General features: G+C 50.3%; 1 protein-coding gene across 1 annotated transcript in view; it reads right to left on the reverse strand.

The window, feature by feature from the left end:
- The window catches only part of SLC13A4 (solute carrier family 13 member 4), a 45,847-nt gene continuing 32,868 nt past the window's right edge, over positions 1–12,979 (reverse strand). Inside the window, 9 exon segments of the mRNA XM_019452856.2 lie at positions 1–1,633; positions 3,340–3,477; positions 4,690–4,851; positions 8,318–8,442; positions 8,657–8,693; positions 8,695–8,755; positions 9,464–9,565; positions 11,145–11,246; positions 12,478–12,597. Of these exon segments, the coding sequence (XP_019308401.2) occupies positions 1,496–1,633; positions 3,340–3,477; positions 4,690–4,851; positions 8,318–8,442; positions 8,657–8,693; positions 8,695–8,755; positions 9,464–9,565; positions 11,145–11,246; positions 12,478–12,597 (985 nt within the window). The 3' untranslated portion in view covers positions 1–1,495.

Genomic DNA, 12,979 nt, shown 5'->3' on the forward strand with positions numbered 1-12,979 from the left:
TGATTTTTTCTCACAGGAAACATTTATTAGGTAGTTAGTTTACTATATCGTATGAGTTGCGGGGGACTTGAAGAGACAGAAGATGTCTCTCCCCTCGAGGGGCTCCCTGTAGGAAGTGGCTGGTGTGTGAGGCCTTCCGTACTTGCTTTCTCAGGAACAAACTACTCATTACATCCAAAAGAAAGCCAGTCAGATATCGCTAATAGCACTGTGGTCTTAATGACAGTTTTGGCCTTTTTAATAAGACAGGTAGGGAAGTTTTTTCTCCCTCCCAACTCACCCAATGCAGTGGTACTGATGATTAGTGGAAAGCGAAGAGAGAGACAGGTGCCCCCCCACTCTCCAAAAGTAGAGAATTCCTATGAAACCTTCCGTAAGCCAAAATGACATAAAGCGAAGAGGCACTTGCCATTCATTTATATGCAAAGACGTTTGAGCGTTTCCAGACCTCCGCAATAACCTCTCTTAGGCTTCCCTGATACCTTAGGAACTTCTTGCTGACGGGTGTGCAAAGTAAATGGGCATACAGCACAGACGCTCGCAGGTGCAGCTCGCAGCTCCGGCGGCTCCGTGCAGAGACGCTGGGTGCAGTTCCCCGGGAGGCGGCCCAGTGGCACCACTCCAGTTGCTCAGGTTGCACACTGCCCCTCGAAGGGCTCGCCGCAAAACCACTGAACACTACTTGGACTCTTCTCGGAAATCCAAAAATCCTCTTCAGATTTCCTCCGGTTAGCCAAAACAGGTACTCATGTAGGTCTTTTGTAAAAGCAAAGTGGCGTAACCAGAACTTTTGAAAAGCCGGGGATACCTGTACTGATTTCCGTGTGTCTTCTGTCTCTACTTCTTTTTCCTTGGGCAAAGAGAACAGTACAAGCCTCTTTCTAAAGGGGGACACTATTTCTTTATGGGAATTTGGTGCCAAGGGTAAAGAGAAGCCATTGAAGGGAGATGCTTAGAAGGGAATCAGAGTAGTGAGAAAAGAGTACTGATCGCCACAAAGAGGACTTGCCAAGATCGCCTTTTTGTGGTGAGAACTTAGGATAGAAACGCTGAGGAGAAAGTTCCGGGGGAAGATTTTCCTCCGAAAGAGGAGATGTGACTACACAGGTGGGATGATTTGATTTCTCCTCCAACTCCTAAAAAGGGGTTAAGGTATTAAGAATAACATCGAAGCCAGTGAGGCTAGTTTGTGAGGCTTAGTTAGCCTCTGAGGGGCGACTGAGTCAGCCTTTCTGCTCTTCCTGTCCTCAGAAAGACCTGGAGAGCCCAAGATACAGGACATGAGAACGGTGCTAGGTTTTCCTGAACTACAGTGCTGAGGAAGGAGGGCGGGGAAGAAGGCACTAACGTCCCAGCATCGGAGGCTTCCTGCTCGTCACCTGGGGTGGCAGGCTGTGGAATCTTCTGGTGGGGGTTGTGTGCTCCTGGCGGCTTTCTTGGTCAGATTCTGTTCGGCGCTCGTAGCTCCTCTGGCTGGGCTGTGTGCCCGCTCGTGTCAGGCCTGATCAGTGAGGTTACTGACCTTAGCCCAGGCTGGAAAAGTGTCCAAGTGGAAGAGGCTAACTCCCCATGTGTTGATGGCCACCATCACGATCACCAGGCCAATGACATTGACCCCCAGGCCAGCTTTCACCTGTAGGACACAAACCAAGCCCACCCAAGTCACTGAGCGGGCAGCAGCACAGACCCCGGGTGCTCCTCTGTGCCCCCCGCCCAAGGGTTGGCGCTAGTCTGTCGCAGTCGCTGCCTGGGATCCGTAGTGTTGCCTCGAAGGGTGTCTTGGGAGTGTGGCAGGATGGGAGAGGCCACTAGAACTGTCTCTACCTGCAGTGCCGTCACTCCCAAATGGAGGCCTGGCACGTGTGTGCTTGGAACACCAGGTCTCCGTTTAAGACTCACGCCAAGCAGGGGGCCCGCGTGATAGGGAAGTGCATTAAGGCAGGAACTTCTCGGAACCTTTAACGTGCTGATACGTAGGGGGACCTGTAGGAGAGGCCAGGTTCTACAAAGCCTTTGCCACTGTTAACCGTGTTTTCCTTCCCAAAGGAACGGCCTACGGAAGGTTGTGTACGTGGGGTTCACGTGGAGAACCAGGTCGGCTGCCTCTGCTCAGCCCTTCGGCGGGAGAGTGACGCGGGCGAGCTAGCTTTGCTTCTTTCCGCTGAGGGGATGTCGCCTCCACGACTCAGCCCTCCCGTTTCCGCCATGGAACTGAGCCTCACAGGCCGAGGGGGTGTGTGGGGCAAGATGGATGGCCGAGCCAGGGCCAGATGGAAGAATGTACAGTAAGGAGGGCTGGCGTTAAGTTGGGAAAGCTGTGAGGAGATGGTTCCAGGCAAGTGACTAGATGCGTTGGCTCCCTGCTTTGTGGGCAGGGCCCTGGACGTATTAATCAGCCTTGCCCCCTGGGCTTTGGGCGTGGAGGGCCGCCCCCGTCTCCTAGCAGAGGGGGCAGGTTCTAAAGGGGCTGATCCTTTAGAAGGAACCACGTAGAACATTTGGTTGGCACCCCCACCTTTAGAAGATGAGGAAATTGAAGTCTCGAGTCAGCACCCAGGACTAGCTCACTTCTTGTCACCTGGTGCCTTTGAAAGGCGCTGTCTCTGATCCCTCGATTCCAGGGTAGAAGGTGCGGGGGGATGGGGTGAGTGGTGGGGGCACCCGGGAGAGTTAGCTGGGGGGACAAGAGAGTTGGGGTCGAGCTCAACTCTCTTGAGCAGACAGGGTCGCACAGTAAGAGATGGGGCGGGGGGGGGGGGGGGGATGGCGGTGACCTCCCTTCCCCGAAGTATTACAGAGCGCTTAGGTGAGCGGGTTGAAAGCTGAAAAGGATCTGAATATCTGCTCCTGGCCTGGAGCTCTTGCTTCCTTTCCTCCATTTGATATTTACAGGGCCGCGGAGAACGAGTTTGGACTCGAGTGAAAAAGAATTGGTGAGGCCCTCCCTGCGCCATCATCCCTTTCCCTTTCCCCTGGGCCCCTGTGGTGTCTCCCACTCGGCTCCCATGAGTAAGCCAGCAGCTTTTTGAATGAACATGCCTGCTGGTCCAGTGAAGAAACGGAGGCAAAGACTCGTGCCCCATCCCACTGGGCTGCGTCTCGTGTCTGTCCCAGCTTTGTCTGTCCGTGTACCCACTGTCTCCCAGAGTAGGGTGGCAGAGAACGTGGTTGCTATTCCTGGTGCCTGTGGACCAACCGAAAGCCTTCTTACCAGCACCATTCTTTCTACCACACCGCACTGGGTGTTGGCAGACCACAGGCGCTGCCACAAAATGATAAAGTTCAGGAGAAGTCCTCACGGCTGCCGGGGCTGGCGGGAAGAGGGCGGCCACGACTCACCATATCTTTGATCTGGCAGTGCCCATAGCTGAAGACGATGGCGTTGGGGGGATTGCCCACGGGCAGCATCACTGCAAAGGAGATGCACATGGTGACTGGGATCAGGGTGTAGAGTGGATTAATGTGCAGCGTTTCGGACTAGGAGAGGAGAGAATTCACAGACATGTTAGCGTCGAGATTATGCTGGCGTTTCTTGGGCTCAGCATCGCAGGCACGCTTTCAATGATGGGTTGCTGTTGGCTAACTTGGCTGGAGACCACGCGCTGGGGGTAGTTAAATCACCACCCTCAAGGGCATACAGTGCCGGGCAACCCAAATGGGCTCAATCTGCTCCCTCTCTCCCCATGGAAACATGGGCCTTAAGTTCCCTCCTGGATGGGATGTTTCATTTCTTGGGGCTGGTCTAATTTTACTCCTTAGCTGAGAGATTCATCCTTCGAGCTCAAATCTCATGAATAAGCTGCTTTGATTGGAGTGGGGGGGTCCTTCATCCTTGGGGCGCAGAACCAAGGTTGTTTTTTGTGTTTTTTTTCTAAGTAAGGTGTTTGCTTTGCATGGGATTTGAACCCATGGTCTTGCCCTCGTCGTTGAGGGGTTTTAACTAAGTGCCCTCCTGTGCTCACACAGGTGACAGAGGGAGACATCTGAGCAATGAGCAGAGAGAGTGACCGGGGGTAGTTTGGGGTTAAAAAGAGCTGAAAGATATCCTTTTGTGGGGGATGGGGAGGAGCCTTTGTTTTCTAGGTTGCAGCCCGTGGATGGGACAGACGCAGCATCGTGTCTGGGGCGTTACTTTGGGCGCTGCTCAGCCGGGCTAAGATCTGGCAGTTGCTCTCCTCCCCTGGTCTGTCAGTAACAGACTGTTCTGAGACCGTGGGGTAAGGCTGGCATTGCCCTCAATTCTCAGACTCTCCTGGACAGAGAGATTGGGGGGAGGTGGTGATGACAGAGCTGCAGTCTTGGTCTTTACAGCTGAATGTGCTCCTGGGGGCATTTTGCCTCCGTTTTCTGTCGTTATTCCTCCTGCCCTACTGTTACGTCTTAGGACAGAAAGAAATTTGATGATGGTGAGGAATTGGAATCCTAGGGTTTAAAAGTTATTTTGTCCATTCAGAACTGCCTCAAAACTAATCCTGTCTTTCGGAAAGGATTTTCTAGAAGCCTTGCTACAATGTATTAATTTATTGATTTACTTCTCCGTGGCTCTTTGAAAGACGTCATCTCCAAACTATGGCTTGAACACCAATCAGTGAAGGCCATGGCAATGACCAGAGGAGAGGGGCAGCCATGGGACTGCTCCCTGGGCCTGGGGGAGCCCATCTGGACACCTGGGAGCCCTGCCCCACTCACCAGGCTGCATAGGATAGGCAGGAAGATGGTGATGGTGGCTGGGTTGCTCACAAACTCTGTGACAATGGACACCAGGATGCATGCCAACAGGGTGATGGCCCACGGTGGGAGGCTACTCAGAGACAACATCTGGTGCCCAATCCATGTGGAGAGGCCAGAGCTCTGCAGGAACACAGGTGATACAATAAGAAGAAAGGAGGAAACACCCATTCCCAATGGAATTCTTAGACTCCAGAAGGTCAGGGATGTGGGGGGGGGGGGGGGTGAGGTGCTGGAAGGAACCAGCAGGAGTCATCTAATTTGCCTCCCTATTTTCAGGCGGACTGGACCCAGAGGCATTACTGATTTGATGATTAATTAGACAGTTTTTATAGCCCAGAAAATTCTTTATGATTGTATAATGGCTAGAGATTTTGGGGGCGACTAGCCCCTCAGTGTCAATCTCATTACTCTCTCCAGCTTCTGACATTCTCACTCTGGGTATTCAGTCAACAGTGCTTTTTACACAGACTCCCCAGTGTAATCCTCACTTTTGCTTTTGAAATCTAGCTCGCTTATCACCTGTGAAAGGGTGAAAATTATCAACATCTTTGGATAATGACCTTTCCTGTGGTTTTGGGGGAGTCAGTGGGCAGGGCTGAACACTAGAAGCTTTACATGAGTGATGAAGGAGAGGATTACGGGTCTATCTCCACTTAGTGGGAAGGTGCCTCCTCCTGGGAAGGTGACCCAGAAGCCGAGTCATACAGTCCCAACCTGTTTCAGGTTCAATCTCATCATGGCTGACATCAGGATCTACAATCGTCAGTGCTTTTTCATGACACAAGATATAAAGGCATGCTGCCACTCTTGAACCTTTTCCATTAGCAAAATTTACATCGATCCGCTCCAATAAATGAATATTCCCTCTTGGAATAACTTATTTGGCTGGGAACTGTTCATTTGCCAATGGTGAAGATCCCCTCCCTCCCCTAAAAAATGAAGGACACCATTGAATCCTTGTACTAAAAACCCCAGGTCGCCATATGCATTCTCCTCCCTCCCTCCCTTCTCCTCTCCGTCCTGTGGTTGATGTGCCTGTGGTTGATGTGCTCTGCTGTCCCCTGAGTACCCTGGAGACTGCAGATGCACTAAAGGACTGGAGAGTAGGGCTGCAAGCAAGGTGAGACATCTTATAACTCCTCAAGGTCAAGTCCTACTCGTATTTTGCTGTTAAAGACAGCCTCACCGCATCGTCAGCAGGCTTTTTCTCCCTTTTGCTGAATTCATCAAAGGCTACTTGATCTCTATAGCACCCCAAGGCGAGCTCATAGGCAGCTGGTGACCGAAGGCCTTCAGAATTCTCTCTGCTGTGGCCCTTTTACCTGGGAGCCTTGACCGAGAGCTGCAAATCCAACATGCGGGGACTACAGCAATTCATGGTTGGTACAGAGCTTTGAGGCCTATAGGAACTCTGTAATTATTATCTCGTCTAGCATATTAAACCTGGCCCACTGGACAAAGACAGGATAAATTGATAAATTTAAAAATAAATTGATAAATTGGATTGCGAAGTTAGAAAAAAGCACAAAGGGGCGCCTGGGTGGCGCAGTCGGTTAAGCGTCTGACTTCAGCCAGGTCACGATCTCGCAGTCCGTGGGTTCGAGCCCCGCGTCAGGCTCTGGGCTGATGGCTTGGAGCCTGGAGCCTGTTTCCGATTCTGTGTCTCCCTCTCTCTCTGCCCCTCCCCTGTTCATGCTCTGTCTCTCTCTGTCCCAAAAATAAATAAAAAACGTTGAAAAAAAAAAATTAAAAAAAAAAATAATAAATAAAAAAAAGAAAAAAGCACAAAAAGGAAGTCTTACTTCTTTTTAAACCTTGGTATGCATTTTACATTGGATTTTCCTCATGTCAAGACTAAAATGATTTCAAACTCGGTAGGAATCACTATGTCATACTTGAATTATATTACTAAAATTAGTAGAGTCATTAGATTGTACAGAAATATGAACTATGCTATCTGTAGTACATATACAATTTAGGTTTAAAAAAAAAAAATCTTTCCAGGCTAGACTCAGGGGCCAAAACTAACAACTGAAATTCAAAAAAGATAAATATGATATTCTGAACTTGGAATCAGAAATACCAACAGCATGTATACAGAACTGGTTGAAAGACCTGAAGTTTAATAGTGGCTAACAGTTAAAAGAATGAGGGTTTAAAATTGTGTTGTTTATTTTCGAGAGAGAGAGAGGGAGAGAAAAAGCACGAGTGGGAGAGGGGCAGAGAGAGAGAAAGACAGAGGATCTGAAGCGGGCTCTGCGCTGACAGCCCGATGCAGGGCTCCAACTCACAAGCCGTGAGATCATGACCTGAGCCAGAGTCGGATGCTTAACCCACTGAGCCACCCAGGCGCCTCCAGAATGGGGGTTTTAATTGGCTGCAATTTCAACATAAGTGTTGACATGAGTGCCATTGAGGCCTTGTAAAAGCGTCCATAAAAATACAGAATGGTGCTTGGATCAGAGGTGAGAGTTGGGGCTGGAGTAATAGGACTACTTGACTCTGCGGTAGACTGACCGCCTCTGGACCACGTTTGAATAAGGTCAGGGTCAAAGTGTAGTGAGTGGTGAGAGAGACCAGCGTGGTAAGGGGTCACTATTTCTTGATGAATGGTTGAAGGAACTAGGGACTTTTAGTTGAGAGAGGAAAAAAAAAAAAAAAAAAAAAGATCTAAGGGGATCTAATAACTTTTTATTATTTTAATAATTATTACCTAGGATGGGGCTCCAGAGGAGAGAGTCAGAGCCAATAGTGGAAGACAGACAGAGGACCTGAGCTGAATGTAAAGAACGATTCTCTGTTCCCTGCTCAAGAATACCCGGTCACTGGTGGTGTTCAAGCCCAGGGGTGTCGTGCAGGGAATTCCCTCATTGGGTAGACGGGACCCAGTGTCCTCCAAGGGTCCTTCCAAGTGTAGGATTCTTTGACCTTATTATTAGTGATGCAGATAGCACTGGCCCTCAACGAATGGGCAGTCAGAAGTGAGCCAAGTTAATGAATATAGCAAAGGTCAAAGGACAAACGGTGTGAACCTGATTCTCTATTTCAGGAAGGGCTAACGCTTTCCCACTGGCCCCCTTTATAAGATCTCAGCCCAGTTCTGCCCAGTCAGGAAATCAGGGCGCGTTTACAGCATATGCCTGAGCGTTAGCGTGCATTCTCCCAAGGGGCTCAATATATGCATAAGGACTGACTGAGGGCTAGTTCTCCGTGTGTCAGTGCAGGGTGTCTCCGGGCCCTTACAGACACATCTCCTAACACCACTGTCACACGCCCACAGGGAGATGGCTATGAAATCCAACAAATCTTTTGCTTGTGGCAGTGTGGGCCGGTGAGTGAGGTGTGAGTGCCCGTGTGCCAAGAGCCCATAGCTCAGCTGGTCTGTAGCTCTGTTCCCAGCAGCATTAGCTTAGGAGCTCAGGGCAGGAACAGGACACAGGATGGCCACTCCCATCTGGACTGTTCCCTTGGGTGACCATTCACCTCTCCCTCCGTGCCTTTGAATCTTCCTCCCAGAAGCGAAATGGCCATAGGTAAAGCAGCTTGAAAATTCTTCGGCCCAGTGACAACAGAATTCAAGAGTTACCTTGCTGCCTGAAGCCAGAGCATAGCCTCCTCCCACCAGAATGACAATCTCCCAGGGCATGGTCTTCTGGAAGTCCTTCCAGGTGATGATGGGCTCTGTCCCCCGGGAGGGCTCCTGGTTCTGCCCTGGATCACAGGTAGACAGAGGTAGAGCCAGATGAACCCTAATAGGTGGGATTCGTGGAGTAAGGGCCTAACTGATGAACCGATGATTTGGGAGAGGGCTCTGCCTCTATCGTGGGGTACGGGGGAGGCACTCAGAACAGCCCCGGTAAATCTCCTTCCCCCAATTCTGACTTGGGTATTATTGACTAGGGCCAGCCCCAACTTCTTCTCTCACCGTCACTCTTCTTCCCAAAGCAAGGCTTCTTTGCCGGGGATCAGGAAAAGGAGGAAGCCGAGGAAAACGGAGACTGTGGCATCCGTGCGGTAGCCCTTCCTAGCAAAGAGACAGGCAGGGCTGGAGGAGGAGGGTAGCACGATGTCTCAGAACAGTCCCTCTGAACGCGGGGCCTCTCTTTGGGACCCAGGCTGGAGGGCGGTCAGCCTTCCCTCCTGCACCTGTTGCCCCACTAGCCAGCTGATGTCTGGAGGCTGGTGGCTAAGGTGGATGTCTAGTGTGGATCTACGGGCCCTAGAGAAGGAGACATCAGGAGTGATTTCGGTGAAGGGGAAGGGAAAAGGATGAGTTCTCTTTCCTGCAAGGGCCACACCTCCACGTGTGTCTTTGCTCAAAGGAGAAGCCGTGCTGAGAGAGAACGGTGGCCCCAGCCCTCCGAGGTCCTGCCGGGGTGGCACGGGGGCCTCTGCCTGCCTCTCCCTGCCAAGGCCTCAGCCAATACTCTCACAGCTGATCTTGAACCCTCAGAGCCGCCTGTGAGGCAGCTCCAGTAACAAGACCAAGGTCACACGACTGGTAAGGGGCAGCACCACATCCCAACGCGACACACAGAGGCCACGTGGCCATTTTCTTCCTGACGCCACACTCTGGCTTCCCTTAAAAGAGGGGACTTTCCAGGGAACAGAAAAGCACTGCCCTTAAGAATGGAGGAGGGACACAGGTGGGACCTGCCTGAAGACTCTGTGTGTGTATGTGGGCGGGGGTGGGGTGGTGGTGTCTCCTTAAGGAGGAGACAACATCACTTACTTTTCAAAGAAAGAATCCCAGCCAGGAACAAAGCCAGGCTCCCGGGTAAACCACAGCACGGTCATCAGGATGAAGAAAAATCCGGTTACCATTTCAGGGTAGCTACGAAATACAACAGAAAGAGCTGCTCCAGGAACCGCGAAGTCTGCATGTTTTTCACTTCGCTGCAGGCGCTCCTGCGTTCGGGGCTCAGAGCCACCAGCCCACGGTGCTGAGCGGCTGCCGGGAAGTGTGAAGCGGGCTGAGAAGGTGCCAGAACACATGGCGTTAACCGCGGGTCCTCGAGGTGAGGCGGGAGGAGATATAGGGTGGCACAGCGGGATGCGGTTGTACAACAACACGAGGTCCACGGGGCGCCCGGTGGCTCACGCGGTTAAGCGTCTGACTCTCGGTTTCGGCTCAGGTCATGATCTCACGGTTCGCGAGACAGCGCGGAGCCTGCTTGGGATTCTCTCCCTTCCTCTCTCTCTCTGCCCCAACCCTGCTCTCGCTCTTCCTCTCTCTCAAAATAAATAAACACACATTAAAAGGAAAATAAGACAAAACACAATACGGCCGCCAAGGAGAATGCGGTGGAAGAGGCCCCCGAACGCTGCTGGTGAGGGCAGGAGCTGTGACAACCTTTTTGAGGGAATGTGCTGATGTCTATCTGGAGCCTTCAACTCGGTCCTTCCTTTCATGCAAGGAAATAACCAGAAATGCCAGTGCTATGTTACCTATTTAAGAATTCAACACTGAAAATGGAAACAACCTACATACTCAGCGATAGTCCATGACATCAGGTACATTTTGGTATAACTGTAGGCTCAAATGAGATACATTTAATGATCGTGTTTGCATAGCAGAGTTAATGGCCTGGGAATATAACAACAGCCTAATCCTAAGTGGGGGGCGGGGGGGGCGGGAGGCAAGATATAATACTGTGTTTAGTTTGGATTGAATTTTAGCAAAAATACATATAATTTTGCACAAAACAAGCATATAAGGAAGAGTGCATTATGTTAACAGTTGTTGACAGTTAATACTGAATAACTAAAAGTCGACTTTAGTTTTTTCTTTATGTTTTCCTTATGTCCTAAATGTTCTACAATGAACATGTATTCCTTTTATAAATTAAAACATTTAAAAATACTGCTTATGCCGGGATCCTTTTGCCCAAACTGTACCTGCCAATTGCCATCAAAGGAGAAACGGCCCCAGATGGGACACGAGGTCACTGGGGAAAGCTGATGGAAATTGCTGAGGATGGGGGTGTCTTCAAGTCTGTATCTGATGATGCCCGATCCCCCCCCCCCACCCGCCCCAGCTCCCTAGGAGTGTCCGTGGACCAGCGGTGGCCCATTCAGAGCAGTGTGAGGGGGCTGACTTTACGGGGAATTGGGCCTGTCCCCAAGAGTGTGACTGTACTGACTGGCACATCTTTCCCCGGCCACCCCACGTATGACATCCACACCCACACCACGGCTATACCTTGGACTTCGAATATGGTAAACGGGAAGGGGGGCCACCTGGAGTCTGGGCCAGCTGGACTTGGGCATTAAGTAGCAGTTCTAAATGCCTGGATTCATAGTTGCGGAAAACTCCCCCAGCTCAAGGGACTGTCGAGAACAAGGCTGCTTATGTGCTCACTTTACCTGCCATGCTTTCCTGGGGGGAGAGAAGGTGAATGGCTGATTTTTACCTAATGGCTCCCAGCTTTTCATATTCCTCTTGGATCCTCTTCTCTGACAACGCTTCCCTTTTGGTCTTCTTCTTCTTGCTCAGAGAGCAGGTCTCTCTAAAACTGAGGAGGAAGAATGAGCAAAAGAATGAGACAGAGAATCCAAAGCAGGCTCAGCGCTGTCAGCGCAGAGCCCGATGTGGGGCTCAAACTCATGAACCATGAGATCGTGACCTGGTACCAAGTCAGATGCTTAACCGATTGAGCCAGGCACCCGATACCCTACAACTTTTTTTTCTGCCAGGTTTCACAGCCTCTCATCAGCCTCTCCCATAGGCTTTTGGGCATCTTTATCTGGGTATATCTCTGGTGTATGGGTGTGAAGTCATGTCTTACAGACTTGGGAAAGTGTATTTACATGGGGCTGTTTTCTACGTGCTGGAGGTATAGAAGTATGCAGCTGTCATTGATGTCATAGTAGCCTCTGTGTTATTAAAAAAAAAAAAAGTCTGGGGGTGGCTGGGTGGCTCAGTCGGTTGAGCATCCGACTTCAGCTCAGGTCATGATCTCGCGATTTGTGAGTTCAAGCCCCACGTAGGGCTCTGTGCTGACAGCTCAGAGCCTGGAGCCTGCTTCAGATTCTGTGTCTCCCTCAGCCCCTCCCCTGTTTGCGCTCTCTCTCTCTCTCTCTCTCTCTCAAAAATAAACATTAAAAAAAATTTTTTTTTTTTAAAGTCTGCTCAGAGAACATTCCCTGAGCAATGGGAGTCTTGGGTCCCATGGACCAATATCAAAACATCATGTGTATCTTCCCTTTATGTGTTCGAGGCTGGTCAACTTATGGTTATGAAGAAAAGGCTTCCTAAGCCGATTAATGTTAGAAATTATATTGCAGGAGGAATAGCTAACTTGTGGTTCTGAGAAATATGAGCATATTTCACACAACGACTAAGTATAAATCAGTCACGTGTATAAAACAAAGCCTAAAGAGACTTCTACTTGGAGTCACGTTTCTTTAGAAATTAGTTCAAATCACTCCGTATGCTTTGAATGAAATGAAACTACATTAACCACCCGCCATTCACACTTGTTCTAAATCAGGCAGTTCCTTTAACCAGCTAGTTGGAATTAAGAACATTCCACCGTGGAGCTCATAGTGAAGTGCAGAGTCCGTGTATGTTTAGAGGGTCTAGACCAGGTGACGCCTGACTCCCCATCTAGTACGGTGCGTTCTCCTCACGTGTCCTCCAGGGTTATTGGTGGCTCCCCGCGGAGTGCTCTCCACGGCGCCCACCATGACTTTGGATGGACGGGAGAGCCTCGGTGCCTTGCTGGGCAGGGCCCTGGGACTCACTTGCAGCCCAGGAACAGCCAGTGCATCCAGAACCAGCTGACCACCAGCATGATGAGGGAGATGGGGAAGCTGAAGAGGAACCAGGTGCCGAAGTTGACCACCTCTGCAGCTGGGTACTGGCTGGAGGGGAAGAAACCAGGTCAGTGATTAGAAAAGGGTGGGTTCCCGTGTGGTGTCTGGGGGTAATAAGCGAAATGCTCCTTAAGAAGACATGCATCAGAGCTAACGGCAGAGATGACGGTAACAATAAGGTAACACGTTACCTAGAACTCACGTCTTTGACAGTTGCAACTCTACTGGTCCCAAGAATTATGAAGGAAACTTAAAAAAGGCACCTAAACACCCAAAATTGATTTCACTGAAACCTATATACTTTGCGCTCAGGAGAGCCACTCGGGAGCTCTTTGCTCTTAATTTATGTAAAGATTCTTCTTATATGTTTACTCATCTGTTTTTCAGGACAACAGAGAATGCAAAGGACAGTCTGGTATACTTTGGGTAA

This window comes from Panthera pardus, unplaced genomic scaffold, assembly GCF_024362965.1.
Source record: "Panthera pardus isolate Hobbes unplaced genomic scaffold, ASM2436296v1 HiC_scaffold_8, whole genome shotgun sequence".
Classification (NCBI taxonomy): Eukaryota; Metazoa; Chordata; class Mammalia; order Carnivora; family Felidae; genus Panthera; species Panthera pardus.